Source organism: Dermacentor silvarum, chromosome 1 (genome assembly GCF_013339745.2).
Source record: "Dermacentor silvarum isolate Dsil-2018 chromosome 1, BIME_Dsil_1.4, whole genome shotgun sequence".
Classification (NCBI taxonomy): Eukaryota; Metazoa; Arthropoda; class Arachnida; order Ixodida; family Ixodidae; genus Dermacentor; species Dermacentor silvarum.
In genome coordinates, this window is record NC_051154.1 from 150249390 (window position 1) to 150273247 (window position 23858).

A 23858-nucleotide genomic window follows, 5' to 3' on the forward strand; every position below is an offset into this window, starting at 1 on the left:
AAAGTGGCAAAAATAATAGAGGTGTGTAAATATTTAAAATTTCGAATACGAATCGAATAGTTCTTGCTATACGATTCGTATTCGATTCGAGAGTTCACTATTTGAAGTTGTCGAATATTCATTTTGTTCGTCGGGGCCAGACGCTTGTGGCGTGGTCACCGGCGTCGCAAGCGTCCGGCGCCAACGGTAAAGAGTTGTCAAATCGGGAGACCCACAGCAAGATAAGAAGGTCTGCAATGTCGGACGCAAAAACCCTTTGCTGTTCAATTTTCCGGACTTTCTTGCCATGACCGCAGGTCCAAAACGGCGTTATCGAAGCCATCACCGCCTCCATTTTGATTATCTCGCCGCCTTGAACAGGCGCTGTAGCCATTACCGCAGCAACGCTAGGCGTACCTGCTTCGACGCAGGGTTGCCAGGTGCTCGCAGAACGACCCGCCAAATTTTGGCTCACTAATAGCCCAAAATAGCTAAAGACAATAAATCCAGAAAAACGTTTTTATTTATCTTTATTTATACAGAGAGAGTTTATACATGAAAAAAAATTAAAATAGGATGCATTAACAAAGAAATCAAACAAGATTAAAACAAGTAGAACCAAAATAAATCACTTAATAACGTGGTTACATGTACAAATTTGTCGAGCGGCATAAACAAAATGAAAAAAAAAAAAAATATGCAAGACTATGCAACACTATACAAGACGATGCAAATGAACAAATCAAGCAAGATTAAATTCCAATCGAATTAACGCACATGTCGGAATCTATGTCAAGCGAAGCTTAAGTGAAACGGTACACTAAATGCTTTACAACTAACAGCGATACGTACAATTTGGTGATGGCAGGCGTAGGCGCAGAAAAATAACTACAACACATATCATAACTGCGAGTCGGCCTAGTTAAAACAGATTCATTTTCTTAAATTTTTGTGCACAAACAAACAGGGACGAAGAAAAGGAGAACACAAGGACGAGCGCTAGTAAACACGTATCAGGCCACATTTCGGAATACTGAACCTCTTGTGTGACAGTGGGACATACCCGTTCTGGAAGACTGGCCAAGAATGGGCACAACCCCAGTGCCACATATACCGAATTTCTAAATTAAGGATAGTAAAGTAAATCAAAGGATCTGAAATTTAATTCATAATTCAATTACCAGATCGGTGTGCTTTAGCCAACGTTATATGTGCAGGTGTTATGCATATACTTGGGTAGCATACAAGGCTTATTATGCCCACATTACAATACCCACATTGCGGGTATTTTTATTTACCCTTCATATTTAAATCCACAAATTTGCCCGTCGAGATAGAAACTGACTCAGCAGCCATGCGAAACCCAGCAAAGTAGATAATGAAAGCTTCGTTTTAATAGGAAGGGAAGAAATTCGTTATTACTGACTGCCGTAACTGTCTAGCACAGGCTGCTGTCAACTGAACCGTGGTTAACAGTGCATTGTTAAGAGTAAAATCATGTAAAAAGACAGGCAGAGGATAGCAGAGAGGATATAGTAAAGAACTGTTTACATATATGCATTTTATTCAAAACGACCTTAAGGTAGAGCAATCACTAAGGGGGAGAAAATGCACTGGAAAACAGGGTTTTGAACCGAAGGTAGGGAATAGCCCAAAAGTAGCCAAATAGCCAACTCCAAAAAAAAAAAAAATTAGCCCAATTTGACTATTTATAGCACAACCTGGCAACCCTGCTTCGACATTCGTTATCAAGCTTCTTGCGGTTCGGTGCCGAGTTTTTCACTGAAAAAATTCGCCGCTGTCAGCAATGGTGCTGTCTCCATTTTTGTGATCCTCGCCAATGGCTTCGAAGCTCGGAAAGCACAACGCGTTACAAAATGCTGGTTCCCAAAAGTCAGCTTCGCCTCAACACAGCAATGTTGCGCGGTGAAACATACGCAAAGTATTGCGGTGAAGCATACCAAGAGTGGGAAGGGGCAATTGTCACGGGACACAGTATTTATTCCTTAATTATACACGCGTGTACCCACTGTCTCCTGACACAGTACGGGCACCAGTCGATATGCCTAATAAGTGTACTGGCAGGCCTTCAGAGCTATTTCGGAAGTGCCTGTGGGGATTTGACCCTTGGGGGCAGTACTAAAAGGCACGCATTCACTTTTTCGGACTGCCAGATTTTTTTGGACGTTTTTGCGGCCCCTAGGGAGTCCAAAAAATCAAACAATGACTGTATTAGATATTCGATTCGCAAATCGAATTATTCGAACGCTGACTATTCGATTCTAAATCAAACATTCGAATATTCGCACACCTCTAGTTTTGATATGTGAGCATGATTTTAAATGTGGCAGTTCATCTGAAGTTAACCCCACAAAGCCCAAACACAAACACCATGTATATTAGGATAACGTAATCACCTTCATTTCTGGCCACAGACAATACATTCTTACCAAAAATATCTATGAAACGATCCTTGATTTTAACATTATTCAGAATGGTAATTAATTAGTAATTGATTTGCTGAGCTATCCACAACTAAAACTTCGCTACAGAGTGTCAAAAATGCTACTATGAATTTTTCATTAAGTTTCCCATGCTTAAATAAGCGTTATATCAAACTTAGCATCTTAAATCTGATATATGTTGAGTTCTGTGGGGTTAATTTTATTAGTTCAATGAGTACTAATCAGCATTAAGCTGGAAAATGAGTCGTGATTAGATTGACAGGCTGCACTCAGATTACTTTCAGATGTCACAATTTGCTGAACACACTATGCCTAGCAGGCTCATGAAACATAGGCTCTGTCCCCCCCCCTCCACTGTGCTTGCTTTGTTAGCTAAAGGCAGTACTGTATAGACCACTTATAACGTAACCACTTATAGTGCAGGACCGGATATAGTGCGGTCTTTTCAGACTCCCGTTAATTTTCCCATAGCACTCCATGTATACACGTATCGCTTATAATGCAGTTGCGGGAAACGAAACACTGCTTACAGTGCGGTTGCCTGGGAGTATGGAAGTCAGCGGAGACAGCGAACTCTCCTCTCAAACGGGCGCCCCAAGGAGTGCTCGAGGAAGAAAGAGAGACGAAGTGGAGGAGAAGGGCACGTGGTGCGAACCAACAGCCAGTGAGGCTGAAGCCAGAATCTTGAGTGCCAGTCGTGAAATATCACGGCGCGCCTAGCGAGTGAGGGCCACGAAACTGCCAACGCCAGCCAACGCTCGCTTCACAATAACGGCAGTAAACGAAACTTCAGGGCGCCTGCACGGCACGGCGAAGGGCGCACGCGGAGACCGTGGAATGTGAGGGAGGAGGGCGGCAGGGAAGCGGATTTCGCCTCGGCAACTCCGCCACTTCGGTGGCTCCCCTCGCCCTCCCTCGTAGCTCCCTCACTTTCGACTGTCACCGTGCACGCCCGCCGCCGTGCAGGCGCCGCCGCTCCAGCCGGCCCAGCGCCAGCTCCCCGAAGTTTCATTTTCTGCCGTTATCGGGAAGCGGGCGTTTGCCGGCGTGGGCAGTTTCGTTGGCCGGCCTGGGACAGCGCCGCTGCTTCCCTCTGCGCCGTAGCCGCAGTGTGCAAGGTCAACACGTGACTAGAAAGTAGAAGAAGCATAAAGGAGAAAGAAGGGTTCACTGCCATTTTCTACGCGTGGCTATGGTAGCGCGGCTGAGACGTCGGCACATACACGCATCTTCCGGCGCAACGCAGAATCGGCAACCTTGCCTTTGAGAGAAGGTGAAATTTCCGCAGCGTTTTTTTTTCTTTCTTTTTTTTTTTGTTTTGTTCACGCGCAACATTGAGGGGTCTCTCCTAAGCTTTTACTCTATGGCGGTGCTGGAGCAATGCCGGTCGGAGGCGCCGCCACGTGAATTATTTTGAATTAACGAGATTCAACTGTAAATTGAATGCAAACGTTCTAGCCGCATTCCTCGACTGTCGCATACGTGTGGCGGCTCGGTGCACATGTTTTGCATATGTGCGGGTCTTGAAAATTGTTGCTTTGGTTATAGTACAGTACCACTTATAGTGCAGATATTCGCGACTCCGGCGACTCATGTTATAAGCGGTCTACACTGTATCAGATACATAACCTACCAAGGATGAAAAGCTTGGCCATCATGTGTCATGGCATGAGCACTTCATTGGTCAAAATTGGGTGCTCTCCTCTGACTCTTTTCAGACCCTTGAGTGATGATGTTAGCGTTGTAGTCGTTTATGCAAGCCAATGCACTCATGACTAATCTTGTCTCGCTCATTGCACTAGTGAGTTTTGCACACTCCTACATGACATCATAGTCATTCAAGTAATGTGCATCAGCAAAATTCATGATTTCACTTACGTGAGCCAGCTAATTCTACCACGGTGACAGGTGTCAGCATAGAAAATGTTATCACCAAGGCAAATTCTCTGGGATCAACCTGTTTGTCTCGCTGCTGCCTAAATACAGTAGAATGATGAGATGTGCAAGCTACAGTTGTTTACAAATAATGAACCCACTGCTTCACAAATGGTGTTTACCCTGTCAATTCAGTTGTGCACATAGTTGTGTTGTCTGATGCGCGCAACTGTCTGGCCAATTTCTTGTTCTCCACAAGACAAGTTGTTGATACAAAGATAATGCCTATAAAGACAACACCCTGGGCTAAATACTGATTCATCACTGACTGAACTGCAAACATGACTACTGCTGGTCCAGTGAACATCGCACATGTATTCTGTTGTTGTGAGGAGTGCAGCTGAACCATGTTTGGGACAGTTTAGTTTTGATTCTGAAATGTCTCAAATAAAAACTTAATTCTTTTGCTGAAAGTAGTGTGACCATTGATATGTATCACAAATGAGCATTAAGCACTTGTACACTGTGTAAACAATTACATAGTGAACAATGAGAGCTCCACTATCTGCAAGAAGAAAACTGAGACTCTCAGAGTGTCTCAACACTGAATAAACACCAGCAAAGGGTCTCCTGTGCTACAGATGATGTAACATTTAGGAAGGTCTGCTGGTATGGTAGACATACTAACCCCATTTCGAGCCAGCAAGGACTGGGCAGGCAGCATGCCGAGTCAGCATGTCCCCCTCACCACTACGATGCAGGTTGTACCAGAAAGCAGCAGCACCCTGGAAACAACAAGAATAACCAAGTATAACATTTGAAATTATTACATTAGAGTAGAAGCAGATTCACAATGTTCATTTTCAAATAAAACACACATTTATGCAGACAAATACTACAAAGGACAAAACGACCCATTTTGGTTAAAATTAAAATAAAATTATTGGGTTTTCCGTGCCAAAGCCACGATTTGATTATGAGACATGCCGTAGTAGGGAACTCCGGAATAATTTGGACCACCTGGGGTTCTTTAACGTGCGCCTAGATATAAGTACACGAGTTTTTTTACATTTCATCCCCATGGAAATGCGGCCTCCGTGGCCGGATTTGATCACACGACCTTGTGCTTAGCAGCTCAACACCATAGCCACTGAGCAACCATGGTGGGTGACCCATTTTGGTGTCTTCTAAAACCCAACTTCACAGTTCCCCAGAGCAGAACAAATGCTTTTGCTTCGTACCAGCTGTGATCAAGCTAGACGAAACACTAGTCAGACAGCCAATAAATGCAAAACCAACACTTTAAAGGGGCTCTGAAGCACTTTTTGATCACATACAGTAAACCCTTATTTAACGAAGTAACAGGATGGCAAAAAAATTTTATAAAAGTGACTACTCCATAAAAGCTAAAAAATGTAGTTGAGTAGAACTTGTTGCTAGGTGAGTTGGTTGAGATCTGAGGAATACATGGTTGCGCTAACAGGAAAACAAAGACTTAGGAAGAAAAGTAGGAAACGATAGGTCGGGCGCTGAACTTCAACTGTTTCATTTTTACAGCAGAGCAGGAGAGATTCAACAAATGCGCATGCGTGTGTCAGTGTCGTCTAAAGCGATTACAGTGACGTTTTTAACAGCTGTATTTCCTTGTCAAGCAGAAAAACAGACGTATCACTAATACAACTCATGCCTCTCTCTTTTATGTGATAAGCCTCCAAAAGTTTCTTGCTAACGTATCACCACTCCTGCCAATTATCTTAATGTCACGCAGTAGTGGCTGACATCGGCCGGCCAAGCAAACCATGCAATGCGCAGGTAAGTGCGCAATACCTTTGTTCATGATGGACAATTTATGCTCCCGTGCCCGGTCATTGACACATCTCCCCGTTTGGCCCACGTAGGACTTCCCACATTTCAGCAGTATCTCATATACGAGGTGTGTTCAAAAAGAAACAGAACTTTTGAAATAGCGCGCCAACCGGCAGAGGGAGCGCGCTGCGGCTACTGAGCACATTTAGCGGCAGGTTTAGACAACAAACTTCCATTTGCCGCGTTTCGCTCTGACCGCCAGTTGGCGAGGTACAGGTGCTGAAGTGAGCACATGAACAAGGTGTTCTTCGGATTGGTGCCAAAGTGACAATGAAGGAATTGGAAGAACAGCGTGTGTGTGTGAAGTTCTGCTACAAACTTGTGAAAAGTTTCACAGAGACATTTCAGTTGCTTAGCCAAGCATACGGGGAGGTCTGTATGAGTCGCACGCAGTGGTTCAAGCGTTTTGAAGATGGAAGAATGTCGGTCGGTAACGATCCCAAGCCTGGATGACCTTCCACATCCACAGATGATGACCACGTCGAGAGAGTTCGAACTGTGATTCGTGGAAATCGTTGTTTGACTGTTCGAGAAGTCGCTGATGAAGTGGGTATCAGCGTAGGATCATGTCATGAAATTTTGAGTGACCAACTTGGGATGCATCGTGTCAGTGCAAAATTCGTGCCGCAGTTTGTTGACTGACGAACAGAAGCAGACCCGTGTTGAAATCAGCCAGGAACTGTTCGCCGCTGCCAATGACGATGAAAACTTTCTTAAGAACATCATAACAGGCGATGAGACATGGGTTTATGGCTATGATGTTGAAACGAAAGTGCAGTCATCGCAGTGGGTGGCCAAAGGTTCTCCTCGTCCAAAAAAAGCACACATGAGTCGGTCAAAAAAGAAGGTGATGTTGGTTGTGTTTTTTGACTGCAAAGGCATTGTCCATCAGGAATGTGTGTCACATGGTCAGACGGTAAACAAAGAAGTTTACCAGGGAATCCTAGCACGTTTGAGAGATTCTGTGCGCAGTAAGAGGCCTGAATTGTGGGAAAATCAGGCTTGGATGTTGCATCATGACAACGCCCCGGCTCACGCGTCGCTCCTTATCCACAGTTACTTAGCGAAACACCACACTCCTGTTGTTCCCCACCCACCATATTCTCCAGACCTAGCCCCAGCAGACTTTTTTTATATTCCCCAAGCTGAAAACCACCTTGAAAGGATGTCGTTTCCAAACTGTATAGGAGATCCAGGACAATGCGAGAACAGACCTGCGCGCCATTCCAGAAAGTGCGTTCCAGGAGGCTTTCCAAAAATAGAAGATGGGAAGAGTGCATTGCCAGTAAAGGGGAGTACTTTGAAGGGGACAGCACTTAAAATGTTGTACCATAAGCAGTAAAGGTGTTACAGCAAAAGTTCGCTTTCTTTTTGAACACACCTCGTATAACACCAGTCGCACATTTCACGTAAGGTCTGGTGTGGTTTTTCTGGCATCCTGACTTTTTGTGAATGCGACTAATGCGCGGACACAGTCCAGCCAACTTACGTGGCGCTGAGAAAACAACAGGTACACCAAACCTATTTGCGATTTTCTCCAAATTGTGGGAAAGTTTGTGGACATACGGCACGAAACAAGCAATAGCCCTTTGCAAAGAACTTAACCTTTCAATGTTAGTCAAGGCAATAAAAGATTGTAAAGGTGTTTCATTAAGAGTGTTTTTTACAGAAAAATTGCACAAGGAAGGAATTCCGTTCCGTGCCATCATAACCGAGAAATGTTCTTGGCAGCAGTTAGTTAGCCAGTTTCTTTTAAATCATTTGAAATCATTGCAAGTGGATGATCCTTTCACGACTAAAAGCTCTAGAGCTTTAATTCAATTCCTGAAAGGAAACGCCTCTATTGCGTACGTTTTTTCTGTAGACATAGTTGATTTGTTTTACTCAGTGCCTCAACAGGAAATGTGCGCCTCCGTTAGGGATTGCATTGACTGTAACGGCGCAGTAGCTTTTCAGAATCTAGTGGGCATGTCTACTAACAATTTTATGGTTTTGTTGGAATTTTATTTAAAGTCTACTTTTATTTCTTTTAATGACGACTTGTATGTTCAACGGCAAGGAATATGCATTGGTTCCTGCGTCGCTCCTGTGCTTTGTGACATTTCCTTGGCGTCAATTGACCGCGACCTGCACTGTTCCTTTGATGATAGGTTCTACCTTAAGGCTTTTAGATATGTTGATGATTTTTTAATTTGTTTAAAAAGTAGCCATGATTTTACCATTGACCGCATTGACGAGGTCTTAGGCGATTTTAGGCTACATGGGACGGGCATGCTATTTACACATGAAATCCCTTTCCATGGCAATCTTCAGTTTTTAGATATGATTTTAGTCTTTGACAGAAACCATGTCTGTTGGCAGTATAGCCCACGTGCACAGAAGGAATTGCTGCCGTACGATTCGGCACATTCAAAGTTAGTTAAAAGAGCAATAGCCACACTTTGCCTCGAGTCTGCTCTCATGAAGCCGTGCCCTCACGCGTTGCAGGCTAGATTTGACAACCAATTGGCGAGGATACAGACAGCCGGCTACCCGAGCTCGGTCGTGGGGGCGGTCTGAAAAACACTGCTCCAGAAGGTGACGGGCAAAAAGCATATGCCTAGCCCTAACCAAAAAGGATGCAAGCACGCAGTGGTGCCATATGTCCACAAACTTTCCCACAATTTGAAAAAAGTCGCAAATAGGTTTAGTGTACCTGTTCTTTACTCAGAGCCACGTAAGTTGACTGGACTGTGTCCGCGCATCAGCCGCATTGACAAAAAGTGAGGATGGCAGAAAAACCACACCAGACCTTACGTGAAATGTGCGACTAGCGTTATATATGAGATACTGCTGAAATGTGGGAAGTCCTACGTGGGCCAAACAGGGAGATGTGTCAATGACCAGGCACGGGAGCATGAATTGTCCATCATGAACAAAGGTAATGCACACTTACCTGTGCTTTGCATGGTTTGCTTGGCCGGCAGATGCGAGCCACTACTGCATGACATTAAGATAATTGGCAGAAGTGGTGATACGTTAGCAAGAGAACTTTTGGAGGCTTATCACATAAAAGAGAGAGGCACGAGTTGTATTAGTGATACGTCTGTTTTTCTGTTTGACAAGGAAATACACCTGTTAAAAACGTTACTGTAAACACTTTAGACGACACTGACACATGCATGGGCATTTGTTGAATCTCTCCTGCTCTACTGTAAGAATAAAACAGTTGAAGTTCACCGCCCGACCTATCGTTTCCTACTTTTCTTTCTAAGTTTTTGTTTTCCTGTAAGCGCAACCATGTATTCCTCAAAGCTAAGAAAGTAGAGCTGAAATAGCACAATTCCCGCAAGCCTAATATGGGTGTCGCATGATGCATTTTCGATCGGGATCGAATTTCTCGATTGTGATTGACTCCTTTCACAGCCTTTGAAGCCTTCCATGACGCACATGCGAAAGGCTGTGCAGAGTAACATTTGCCCGTTCCACTGCACACTAGTTCCAAAACACTGCGGCGCCATGGCAGCGTCACTCGCTACTGATAATGCACGGGTGTAGCATGGAAAAAAAGGGTGCACAGGCGTGATGATGACAACAGCTAGCAATGGAGAAAGTCGCTCGGCACAAAAGGGAGCCTACATGCAAGCCCTATTTTAGGGAGCTGATAACAAAATTTCAACCGCTATTTGCCACCAAATTTGACGAGCAGCCATTTTAGTCTCCAATCTTGCTAGAAGTTGCGGCACATTCCTGCCTTCTTTTTTTTTTTTTCTTCTTCTTCTTTCTGTGGTTTTACATGGCAAAACCAGTTCTGATTATGAGGCATGCTGTAGTGGAGGGCTCCAGATTAATTTTGGCCACCTGGGGTTCTTTTTTGTTACACTCCGGCGCATGTACCCATGTTGGCATGCAATTTATTAAATTTCTTTCAATTAGTTTTTAGCAATGCACGCAGGAAGCCTGCTTACACCTTCAATATATATATGATGTCTTTTTTTTAATTTCAACATATCAAATTTCTTTCTTTTCAATTGTATGTTGCATGAAACATACAAAGCAACAAGTTATAGAGCATGGAAGTGTGCTCAACGTTACTAGACTAGCTTCAATTGTAAAACTCGGCGGCGTTGCGTGGAACCGCCACCATCCCACGCCTTCATGGCGTTGCCATCGCACCCAGCTTCACTTCCCCACTAGCTGGCTACGCAAACTGGCCGGACGAAACGTGCGGTGCAGCATTGGTGTATTCTGTGGTTGGTTGTTGATGGCGGATTTCAGGAAGTATGTCATCCGCGAAACTGTAGCCTTCGCCGCATTTGTTAAGGATATTAGCAGACGATGTCGACATGCTGCGTTCCTGACTGCAACAAGCGGCTATCGAACGATGTCGACAGTTCGGCGCCCCACTTCTTGTGTGCTCCCAGCAATGCGACACTTCGCTCGGCATTGAACAGAGCGATTCCTCGTGCAGACCAGGAACTCTCTGCGAAATCCATGGTGTGTGATTTATACTTTCATGAGCAGGACACCTTAAAGTGTGGTGCCACGAGACATGTGGACACTTGCAGAGGATGCGGTGCCGAAAGTGTTCCCGAACCTTCCCTCGTATCTGTCGAACCAACCGGGGAAAAAAAAAAACGCAAACAAAGAGAGATGTTTGGTGAACTGTTCTGGGCCATCTTAGAAGAGCTGTCAGAGAATATGCTAAGTCGTGTTGGGTGCCCTTTGCGCTTTCAGGAACTGAGTGCAAGCATCATTAAATTTTTAACAGTGGAGCTGTTTAATCTTTTTGCTTCCCCGCGTAGTGTTCGCAAAAACTCACCTAGCGATGACGTCACTGCGCAAAGCTGTGCCTCGCATCACCTTGCGATAGCCAATCAATAGCTAATTGATAATCGATCAATAAACAATAAATTCTGGAAAATGCTAGGGATGACTTGGTAGTCCTTAGTGTAGCCCAAATACGTAGCAAATACCTTGCAATAGCCAATCAATAGCTAATCAATAATCGATCAATAATCAATAAATTCTGGGAAATGCTGGAGATGACTTGGTAGTGCTTAGCCTAGCCCAAATACATGACCAATACCTTGTGATAGCCTATCAATAGCTAGTCAATAATCGATCAATAATCAATAAATTCCGTAAAATGCTAGGGATGACTTGGTAGTGATTAGCCTAGCCCAAATATGTGGCCAATACCTTGCGATAGCCAATCAATAGGCAATCAATTAATAATCAATAAATTCTGGAAAAGCATAACCCGTATAAGGCCAGGACCAGCTAGGTGCCGATCAGCTCCGTTGTTTCTTTAGCTTTGCGCCACTTGTGCAAGCTACGCTAATTTCTATTTAGTCACGTGCATGCATACACGCATACCTTGCATAAAAATGCATTCTTAGGCAAGGTTCCTGGAGCAACGGCAGGGATCCAGTCCTGAAGTAAAGGCAGCGAGGAAACGTGCCAAGCTGCTGTAGGTGGAGTTGGTTTCCACGTAGGCCCAAATCATTTGCCTAGATTATATCCCTTGTGACAGTTTAAGTCTTAGCTGTATATAGGGGCATACAGTTGTTTTTTACTTCGTTTTTTTTAATAAAGCATTCATTGGTTTACAAGAAATTTGTGCTGTTATTCTTGTGGATAACAAATTTGGTCTCGCTAGCTGGAGTATAACTGTCCCAGACCAAAGTGTTAAGCAAGTAAAAGCAGCGAGAAAACGTGCCAAGCTGCTGTATGGGAAAAGTAAACTGCATGAAAGGTTTAGGCGGCAGGAAGAAACACATGGCACTTAAAAACGCAGCTTCTGCACTTTGTCGTATGCGTTTCTTCCTATCGTGTAGTTTACCGTTCGTTCAGTATGAACCAACTAGCCCGATATATGTTATCGCTGTAGGTGGATACCGATTTCGCATGGTATCACTAATTTGGACTCTTGGGAGAACGCCAGCATGCGTGAAACACGCGCAAGCTGCCCGTCTGCACGAGCTCAAGGCTGCGGCGAGGCGTCTGCAGTGGAGCGCGATGGAACGGCGCCGCCATTTGGCGGCTGCCCAAGGAGTGGCGACAGCGGATGTGAGCGCGGGGGCGGAGAGTTTTACAACTGAAGCTAGTCTAGTAACGTTGGGTGTGCTCTTAGTAGCATTATCTCACATCAAGAACGTGAAGTGCATTAAGCACTATCGTTGCCCTCCACTTGTACAGGGTGGCCGAAAAATACTGTAATGCACTTTCAATTTTATTTTATTTTAATGTCGCATTTTCTAGTACCGACATTATTCAATTTGTGTTCCTTGTGCTTTTTTGATATGCACTAGAACGGCTATTTTTACTGTTCTTCGTGTCCTGTCTTTTTACAAAAAATGTTCTCTGAAGAGTTGGGCCACACAATCGTTTCCGACCACAAGCAGGGTATGATGATTCCAGAGATCACAAAGATGTTTAAATTGCAGCATGTTCAAGTCCATCGCGTCATCAAATGGTTTCAGGAGACAGGGGGCATCAAGGACCGGCAGTGAAGCGGAAGCCTCGAACAGCAAGAGCCCGAAAACTGAAATTGGCCGTCAGCAAGAAAATCAAGAGAAATCCATGAGAAAGCATGAGAAAACTCGCCCAAGAGCACAGAGTTAGCAACTCAACCATGCAGCTACTCATGAAAGAGGATCTCACGCTCATGGTGCGCAAACCAGTGAAAGGACAGCTGCTCACAGACCAAATGAAGGCCCCCAGGCTGCAAAAGTGCCGCAGGATGAAGCAGCTGAGCCGCGATGAAGCCCTGAACCGGATTCTGTTTACCGATGAGAAGATTTTCACTGTCGAACTGGCTTGGAATTCACAGAATCACCGAGCATTGTTGCCAAAGGGTTCTTTGCGAAGTGTCAGAGTAGAAAAAACCCGTTTTCCCATGAGCATCATGGTCTGGGGCAGAATTTCAGGCCTTGGGAAGACAAAGATCGTTTTTATGCTGAAAGGGGTCAAACTCAATGCCGACATCTATCGCGAGCTGATCTTGGAGGGCCGTCATTCGCTGGGATCAAGGGAATGCAGAAAACACTGACTGGTGGCTGCAGCATGACTGGGCCCCTGCCAACGGAGTGAAGAAGACTCTCGAGTGGTGTGAGGTGAACCTACCGACTTCTGGGGAAAGGATGTTGGGCCTTCGAATTCCCCCGATCTCAATACGATGGACTTCGCAGTTTGGAGGATCCTGGAGCAAAAAGTGTGCTCTTTCAAGCACAAATCCATTGAATCGTTCAAACATGCTTTGGAGAAGGCCTGGGAGGAAATCAATCCAGAAGACATCAAGTTATCTTGAAGAAATTCCAGAAGTGTCTTCAAGCCTGTATCAAAGCACAAGGTGAACATTTTGAAACTGAAATTTGAGTTCTTCTACAGAATTGAATGGCCTTTCGAATAAAATAAAGTGCACCTCGCTTTGTTCGTTCATTGAAGAGATATGGTTGTTTTTTTGCGTTACAGTATTTTTTGGTCACCCTGTATGTAATACAGTCAGTGCTTGGCAGTATTAAAAGATACATGTATCTTAGTTACTATCTTAGATACTCTTTGGGTATCTTGTAGCTGTATCATGATATGTCTGGCAAGACGTCTATCAGTATCTGCATTTCAGATACATTAAAGAATGTATCGTTAATCTTAAGATACAAGATACTGTTATCGCAGCATCACCATGCGAAAATATAAACGGCTGAACTCCACTTCTCAAGCTGATACTGCTGCCACTAAGCCACCTGAATAAAACTAATGGCAACGACATTGTTTTACCTTTCCACCAGAGCCCTCCAGTGAGGGCAGGCAATGAGGTCTGCACGTCCCTATTGGTGGAGCAGAGTCACGTGGTGGCACATGCGCCGCCTCGACAAAAACACGCATGCGAACGTCTGCGCGGTAATACCGTTTACAGACAAGGTAAAACTTCATAGTGGTATTTATGCCATCATGCACAGATTTCTTATTGACACTCTCATAATTAGATGGCGACCTGCTAGCTGGTCGGCAAGCAGAGCACCATCTTGCTTGCCTGCCAGCAACTAGGCCACATATGAGTTTTATGTCTCCTGACTACTCACGGAGCATCGCTACCATCGAATTACGTCCCAGCAGCATGGCCTTCGTTGCCACTGTGGTCTCTGCATTCACCTTGAGTATGTCTTACCATTCCCGGCATCAAGAAGGCACAAATGCCGTCAGCAGCATTGAAGCAGGCGGCATTATTAATACTACATGAGGTCCACAGTGACCACTCACATGTTTACACTGATGGGTCGGTCATGCACTCCAGTTCAGCAGCTGCAGTATTTGTCCCAGCAAAATCTACAGTAATAAAATTCAGCACATCGCACTTGACATGAACGATGACTGTCGAATTTGCAGCTCTGCGTGCAGCAATTGAATTGATCGATCAGGAAACGGTACAGAAATTGTCCATCTTCTGCAATTCCAAGGTCGTCCTCCAGAGTTTGCTCTCGGGATTATGCCGTGGACCCCACGAACGACTTGTCATGGACACACGAGAAATTTACTGAGAAAGGACATGACATTGTATTTCAATGGTTGCCAAGTCATTGTGGTACCGTTGGAAACGAGCAAGCAGATTCCGCCACTCGATCTTCACACAACAGTGCTGATTGCGTCGCTATCCTAATGTAAAGAACAGACGCAGCAGGAAAGCTCCGTGCGCTTGCTCGCAAGCTTACGTTGGTCCAATAAAATTTGGCAGACTCTAAATACCAGCGCCTTTGTTCACTGGATCCTCATCTGAAGCTCCGCCTTCCACATGGCTTGCCCCAACTGGAGGTAACTCATTTGTCGCCTATGGCTTGGAGTAGTTTTTATTAATGCGTACTCCTACCTCATCAGAATGGCCACAATTCCAGATTGTGAAGACTGCGGGTGCAAAGCGACGACAGCGCACCTTCTGTGTGATTGTCGTTGTTTCAATGCACAAAAGAAAAGTCCTCAGCACCACACTCGACAAGATTGACAACCGTCCCCTTATGGAAGCCACAATTCTTGGACCCTGGTCCCAGCCAACATTGGCACGAACGGCTTTAAAAGCACTACTGTGCTTTTTAAAAGAAACGGGACTCATTGAAAAACTATAGAATGTGCAAACTGATGCTTGCTTTTGCTTTTTCTTTTTTTTTATCTTCTCTTGTTTTCTTATCTTTTCTGCCCTTATCCCATCTCCCAGTGCATAGTAGCCAACTGGACACTTTATCTGGTTAACTTCTCTGATTTTCACGTCTTGTTTTCCCTCCCTACAAAAATCGACAAGCAAAAACCACTGACAGCGCAGCGTATAAGGAGCTTTCATGTTAAGCAGTTAAAACAACCCCAATAAAATGTTTCGGAATGAAAATATTATACTTTGAGCAAGAAAGACACAAATTTTGAGATACTAAGAGACATTTCATTCAAATGAAACAAGGTTGGTCAGAGTAAAGAAATTTCCAAGCAAACATTTTTGTGCATATGCGTTTGCTGCTACATTATATAGATCTATAATAAGAAATTTGCAAATGGATCAAAGTATTTTACGATACAAATAAAAAGTATGGTATCAGATTCAATAATTGCAGTAGTATCTTGTATCTGCACCTGTATATCAAATACTTGTTGCCTGAGTATATTGTATCGTATCATAATACAATTGCAAAGTATTTTTGCCCAGCCCTGAATACCATTTCTGTTAATTCAACTCCGGTTAATTCAATTTGTAGGATAATTAAATCTGGACTGAAGGTCCCGGCTGATGTCTATGCATTTCTATGGGCCCAAACTTTTTCGAATAAAGCGATAATTCAAGTAAAACAATTTCGTTATAGTGAGGGTTTATTGTAGTACGAAAACGTTACCAATCTGTAGATGAGGCCCCTGATAACATGTGAGCCAGTTATTATTCCACTGCATGCAGCAGGGAATTTACATTCTTGTGTCAAAAAACAGTAAAATATTGCTTGCTCTCTCCCTCGTAATGTCATCAGCAGTTACATCGCCAGCTGCAAAGCAGCCAACCTTCCAGTAAAGAACTTGTAGTTGGGCTAGTTGGAGTAAGAAAACATACATACACGCACGAACTTGCACACCCACCAGTATTGGCGGATTTTGTGTACGCGAGAACATTCTTAGTAGTAATATCATTGCTAATTTTGGGTTAAATTAACAAAAAATATATTTATCTGCAATCTCAAAAAGACCAAAAAAGTATTTCATCTTTGCACTTTAAGTCTACACACGACAGTTGCATGTAGCTGCATCTGCTGTGCGTAGCCTCAGAGATTGCATTGGTGTGCTGCGAATTGTAGATACCGCGGCCGCCATGGAGTGCTGCAACTCCATGGCTGCTGACAACTTCTGTGCTCTGATTGGTCTCTGTAGGTGATGCAGCTCGAGGGGCACGGCGACACCAGGCAGCCCGAGCGCCCATCTCACATCGAGAGAACGAAGTGCAAGCCTGAACTGAAAGTAGCCCCATAAGAAAATATGCCAACTTTTGGGTGGGGCCTAGCCCCTTTGCCATCCTCCCTGTGTAGCTTCCAGCATGATAGTGGAGACAAAAGGAAAGAAAAAGCTGTGCATCAGTGCAATACCTACCTCAAAGGATTTGAAAAATTCTTGCAATATGAGATTTATGAGGCGATATCCTTCAATTGTGAGGCCATTCTATGATTAGTCACAAAAGTGTTTCAGCGCCCCTTTACAAGACAAGTTTGTCAGTGCAGCTAAACAGCATCCCCAAAACAAAGAGGAAGTGGTCAAGAGGATGATTAATACAACACTGAATTCAGTGGTAATCTGCAGGACTATGACGATGACAACAGTCAGCACTGTTTTTCTAAACATCTGGAGCTTTAGAGCAATGAAAATTCTACACAAGCCCTGGGGCATGGCCTAACAACAGGTCAGGAAATGCTCACAGCGGCTTCTAAACTCTTGACGAACGCTATACATGTCCAGGCATGTAACATTTGAGTATGCTAAAAGGTTCTTGAAAGCGAGAGAGCACATCAAATTATAATTTCTCGAACCGAACAAAATGAACGTGAGCTAACCTGAAATTCAGCAACAATGACTAAAAAATTTCGGCAAAAGTAACAAGCCCAAATCCCAGGGAATCGAACCTAGCTGAAAACAGGGGCTGAACAGGAGTCGAACCAAACCATTATTTTTCTGCCATCTTGGAAATGAACCTGAACCATCACTTACTTAAGGAACCATTACAAATTGCTTCGACAAATGGTTCAGAAGGTCCTGTGGACCCTCTGCTAGGGCATGTCTAGGGGAAACTTTTGACAGCTTCCCGTAGTTGGCAAACGATTACCATGCTACAGGAAAACTCAATAAATAATCTCAACTCAGTTCTGACTCTCTCAAGGTCGTTAATTTTTGTGCAACCAAGGCTGCCCTGTATGCGATGATGAATGTGGGTGCTTTACACATGATCGCACATCTTGCTGCAGCAAAGAGACTTGAACAATTCTGTTCAACTATTCCTATTCCGTTTCAATGTTGTACGCCTGTTGGCTAAGCTGCAGTTTTAATCCAACAACTGATTACAAATCTATAGAATTGAAACTCTTGACATTCTGATTCTGCTTGGTGTCACGTGTGACATGACAGTGCTTCATGTGACAATGATGGTGAAAGAAAGAGGGAGGAAAAGCCCTTCCATTTAAATTACAGACCAGATTCGTACGTGATTAAGAAAGAAATGTTTTTATTGGAAATTCCAAGGAATTTTAATGTGGTGTAATTTCACTTTACTTGGTGCAGGTACTTGGGAGTGATACCAGGCAATTGATGTAGGTGGATGAACTTAGCGAATAATACAACTAAACTAGGAGAAACACAACCTCTGTAGCTGCTTTCTGGGTGCAGGGCTACATGGCCATAAAATAATTGATCTCCATCAGCTATGCAGCAAACTACAATATGGAGCAAAAGCTCGTAATGTGATAGGCACGTTAATTCAAACACTCACGCAAAAAACATGTGACAGCATCAAATTTCAAGACCTTTAAAATAATGGAACTAGCATGGGTGCGACGTTAGAACTTGATTGCAGGCTGCACAGAACAGAACATCCTTTGTAAGGGAAACACCTGTCACACAGGCCTGTGTTGTTGCCAAATCTTAAAATGAGTGTCTATTGCTCAGGACATGTCCTTGGATTGGTGTGGAAATCAGAAGATCAAATGTCACATCAACGGAAACAGGCATGCCTTTATTCCATAAACAAGAAATTATATTTTTCATTTCACTCTGAAAGTGGCAAATAATGACATGTGGTGTTATTTGATGGTGAAACAGTGTAAACCAATCTATATCATCACGTGACCTGAAACCGGCACAGGGAGATTAGAGTTATTTTGCTTAGATACATTGACGTATTGTTTAAGATTGTATTTTATGTGCTTCTGCTAACTTTTCTTTCGGTCAGAGAGTAATTTTTTTCTAACTTAATTCAATGTAATTTTTTTCTAATTAATTAGCACATGTTGAAAAGTGGCACTGCTTTCATGCAGACTAACAGACTGGTGCATTAATGGGTCCACAAGTATGCCCTCTTGACATGGTGATGCGCATCAGTGCGAGTAGCATTGCAAGAGTGGTGCCAAGTGTTGCTGTCATATTCAGCATGTCGAAAATGCATTGCATTGTTAAGGCATGTCGGTGTCATCATAACACTAGTTTAGGCATTTCTTACCACAATGTGCCTGCTAGACTGTCAAAAGGCTTGGATTTCAGCAGCAGTGCCAACAGCAAGACACAGACTACACAGACTGTGCTTGTAGTAAACACATGAGATTATAGGTCACTAAGAAAAAAAAAAACAAAAACTGATGACTTATGCAACCGATTACATGCTGAGGACAGCTATTAGGGCCATAGTTTCAGTGTTTAACACAAAATAATAATTACTGCAGAAGCCCTATGCACTTCCAGTTTCTTACTTTCACCAACATGGTATTGCCATCGCGTCCAGTAATCAGTGTTGCGGGCGTCTGTACACAGTTCTAAGAGACTACGTAGATAAAAACATTCTGTTTTAAAAATTTTGACAAACTTTCTAAAGAAACCATTGCACATTTGGACACTTCGAATAATAGGCCTTCCATTGTGCTACAAAATAGTAGGTTCATGAAAAATGGTAGGCAGTGCCTCTAATTTATTAGTCCCTCAGTGGTCCCTAAATCTCAATGGATGAAATGCACAAAAGTGTAAGGCGGCCTAATTGGAATTAAATGTGTTTTTAACGCATCAGGCACTGTCGCCTTCAAAAGCAAATCACAGTATGCCTGCGCTTCTCAGTGTATTGAATTTTTTGTGCAATATCAAAGGCACCAGAGGTAAATTGGTCCACGTCACGTAAGGGTGGAAATAATCTCTCTTTCGCTCAAACACATTCACCGGTGAGGCTGAAAAACTTTAGTTTTTTTACCTTTTCATTTACCATAATCCGAACCATTACAAACCCGTATGAACCAGTTAAAACTGGTTGACACCATAAAACTGGTTCATACCATAATATCTTTGCTCCGGAGCAGAAGCTGAGCCAAACTGGAAAATATGCAGAAGCCTGAACCTGAACCCAAACCGAACTCGAAAACTTTTCGGTTCAACACCTTGCCAAATACACTCGTAATAAGATGAACTCGTCACTCTGGTCAATGATGAATGTATGATGCCAAAAAATTCAGTGCGAGCTGTTTGAAAAAAGAAATGCACAACAGTTGTCATTACATATGGTTGTTAATTTATTTTTCATCAACCACCTAACACACCTTTATCACTTAATGCTTATACTCTCAGCGTTAAGATTACCAATCTTTATTTCAATCAGGCGCATGCATGAAGCAAGCTTGTGCAATTCAAGTGGAAAGTTTCTTGCATTGTACCAGCCTGTTATGAGCAGTAAATTTGGCACTGGTGGCATTTGAACAGATGCAGCTCAAAGGCTACAGAAGCTATTGCTATTACTAGACTGTAAACTCATTGTTGAGACCAGTAAGGTGCACTGAACCTTGTCAACATAAACGTACCTAACTCAAAATAATTGATTGCTATTTTTTATTTTTCAATATTATTAATAAGCACCAAGATGTGTGAATATGTCAAAGCTTACTCAGAAATACACAGTGAACTGTTGCTTTACTCCTCAGTATTGTGCAAAGTCCGAGTCCTATAAGGTGAAGTGCTTCAGTATGCTATAATACATTTCTGCCATTGCTGCTTTATTTTCCTGTCTGCTTTTGTCAAAATATTTAGAGCACTTATAAGTAGCTTTTTTAAAATGCAAAAAAAAAAATTCAACTTCATTGACAGCATGCACCTACAGCCTAACAACTTCCCTCACTATGGACTCCCGCAGACAATATCATAAATACATAATACATATCATATCATATAAATACATATCATACTATAAGGGTTACCTTTTCTGGCCAAAGGGTCAACCTCAGCTGAGGAAAGACTGTTGCACCACCAGCAGACACATCACTCATCTGCAGAAACATGGGGCATTGAAATCACAAGCTTAAATAAGTAAGCAGAAGAAGGTGCGGGGTGAGGGGGAGTGCAACAAAAAATAAAGGTTTACAAAGCAAATAGTAGTACAAAATGAACATAAGAAAAACAGGCATGGACACTAGTAGTTCAACTAGTTGAAACACTTATCTCCTACTTAAAAACAAGTCTTAAGTATCATCTTTGCCAACATGCACAAAGTTTATTATATTGTTCCTTTCTTTAACATTTCATTTCTTTCCCTCTATATTATTTTGCAGCACCACCTGCAGCAACAATTTTTGTCATGTCGTTTAACATGCATTCTGACAATTGTTGTGTGCTTATAGGTGATGAAGCGAGGGAACACAAAGTGCAATTAGGTCATCATTATTTTGTGCTAAACTTCTTTTTAGTTACTAATTAATTTTATATATAACATGCTGGCTAGGCCTAAGAGAAGTTCTAAAAAAAGTTTGAAATCATCAAAAATTTTAATTTGTACTGCTACCAGCATCATGATTCATATGTTGAATTTATAACAGTGCATGGGACAAGGATAGAAGATGTCTGTCCCATGTTGCACTGTTCTAAATTCAAAATGATCAACCAACAACTCCACATTCTGATATTATCAAGATTCATACGGTTTTATTATATCAGTTTGATAAAAGAAAACACATTGCTCCATGTAGATAAAACTGAGTGACAGAATGCCATAGGTTTAGACAAAATTGGATATAATTTAAACGCTGCTGTACTAACAACAACAAATATATGAACAGTGAAGGATATCATTGATGGCAGAACCAACAATGTCTATGAGTCACTGTTGGAGACAAGCACATGTGCCATGTTTAAATAAATGGATTCTGCTCTGATACTTTTGCCCATTATCTTGTATATCAGTTTTCACTCCCTGCACCAAGAGCAGCACATGCATCATGTATGAACTGTTGACTGTTGCATATAATTAACGCTATCATGCACCCCCAGCATCTTTATTTTGGTTTCAATGCAAAAGGTGATCCAGCAGTGGCCTGCAACTGTGATATGGCCAACTTAGCTCATTATTCATTGGCTAAGCAACTGCCAACAGTATGGCAGTGATGAAGAGCAAATGCATAACAAAGCAGTTTAGCATGTTTTTAGCTTCCCATGCAAATAGCTGCCACAGCTGTATCGATGATATTCTGCTATGCAATCAGCTGCAGTGGATACAATGCACATATCATTTCAGAAGTTGGGTGCTAGGATAAGCTTGTTCCTGTGGGGAAGGAGCTGAAACGTTGATTAAATTAAATACATTTTTACCTCCTTAAGCGTGTATTATTTACTGTGATATTCCGCAACCAGATGCGACTCCATCAGACCCTTGATTTCATTTGAGAATCCTCTTAGAAATAATGGGCAAAAATATCAGAGTCATGTGCCCACTCCTGAAAATGATTTGCGAGTGACACAGATTATGCTGCTGGCCGGTTTCCCAACTTTTTACGTTTAATTTCTCCTTTATAGCAAATACATGTAGTAGAAAAATTTTGTTTAGCATTTATTAGGCTATTGTAACACATAGAAAATGTGGCAGTGATAAGATAGCAGCCAAACTGGGAAGTAACACAGACACTTTCAGATGCTCTGTACACAATTGTGTACAGCTAGATAGTGCATCAAGAGCAAAAACACAGATGAAAGTAATATTTAAAATGTGTCGCATACATCTTAAAACACTTATATTGGAACTGTGCTACAATTTTGAATAACATGTGCAGAGTGTTTTAGCAAGACGAGTGGGAATGTAGACGGTTGGGTGTTCTTACTCGGCATCACTATGCTGTATGTAGCGGGTTCACTTCTTTCATTGTTTTTCACAATGTCATGCACCCGGCATAATTTTCAAGTGGCTGGATAAGTGCTTTTCAAGCTTTTAAAACACGAAATAGTTTATGTTCTCATATTTGATGTTCCTGTAGTGAGTTTTTGCATGAAGTCCAGATTCTGTAAACTTCATAAAACTCACTAACCAATTGAAAGTTCTAAATTTCTACTGCAGCTGTACACTTTCTAGGATTCTGAAGATGCAAGAAATGTTGTGAAAGTAAATTTCAATCAACGGGATAAAGTGGCGTCTAAACGGGTTAATATTTCAGTTAATGCAGGGGAGCTGAACATTAATTCAACAAAATTCATGATATCAATTATTTTAAAATTCTGTCATATTTATATTCTGGAGATTGTTTGTTGTTTCTTCCAATTTAGCAAAGCAACATTATGCAGCAGTTTTGAGTTAACGAAGTCTTTTGATTTACAAAAGAGGGAGTCAGAGGAGTAAAACATAGTTTATTTCAAAGCACGTTTAAAGGTACCCAACACACAGATAAGCACTAGGCATTCCTTGTTAAGAGTATGAATTTATCAAGTACGTATCTAAGTTTTCAAGCATTCTATCCACATAGCCAGCAATTGCCATAAAAACCCACAGTAGCAGATGCCACCTACACTGTTGACTTAAAAGGCCCCTAAACAACCCCTGAAATTTTTTTGACACATTTCAAATAAACACCCGCATTGTGTACGGAATGCCATGGCGATCATCTTTAGGGAATGTGGCTGAGTTACGCGGTGAGCTATGTGGTGTGGGGACACCACAAATTTAAAAAACAATCCCGTGCTCCTCTCCTGGCTTTTCCAGTGCCTCTCTGCGCATCGTGATCTCAGCAGGATGCTCCAGGTGACGTCAACAGGGTAAACGCTGTCGAGTGGTCGACCTACAAGAACTTACGAATTCCAGTTCGTCTGCTAGCTAGCCACCATACAGTTGATGCAAGTCGTACGCCTGCTCTTCATAGTTGTGTTGGTTGCTTGTGCGCACACGTGTTGTGTGTTTCAGTTTACGATTTGCAGTGCCACATCATTCGTGTTTCAAGTACACATCTCAAAAAAAAAAAAAAAAAGAGAGAGAGAGAGAGGAAAAGAAACACATAATGCAAGTCCTTTTCAGCCACCGATATGATGCTTCGGCTTTCATTTTTCTCGGAGGTGCTGGTGATGTACACCCTGCAAACGAACAATGGCACGTCTCTATGGTCTCTCCGAAACACGGCGGTACAGCATCATGTTGTGGGTCTGGCAAAGCACTGGCATGTATCGGGGCTTGCTTTGTCCATT

General features: G+C 42.7%; 2 protein-coding genes across 8 annotated transcripts in view; one reads left to right on the forward strand and one right to left on the reverse strand.

Annotated features, from left to right (window-relative positions):
* LOC119436225 (ras GTPase-activating protein raskol-like) overlaps window positions 1-23858 on the forward strand; it is a 379883-nt gene that overhangs the window by 326561 nt on the left and 29464 nt on the right. The gene's annotated exons all lie outside the window — the stretch shown is intronic.
* The window catches only part of LOC119436231 (prolyl 4-hydroxylase subunit alpha-1), a 404330-nt gene that overhangs the window by 307621 nt on the left and 72851 nt on the right, over window positions 1-23858 (reverse strand). For all 6 annotated transcript variants that reach the window (XR_007463565.1, XM_037703025.2, XM_037703023.2 and 3 more), the window contains 2 exons: window positions 20621-20689; window positions 5008-5104 (listed from right to left, as the gene is read on the reverse strand). Coding sequence is in view for 5 of the 6 variants with exons in the window: in XM_037703025.2 (XP_037558953.1) it covers window positions 5008-5104; window positions 20621-20689 (166 nt within the window). In the remaining variant the exon portion in view is untranslated. The remainder of the gene's footprint in view (window positions 1-5007; window positions 5105-20620; window positions 20690-23858) is intronic.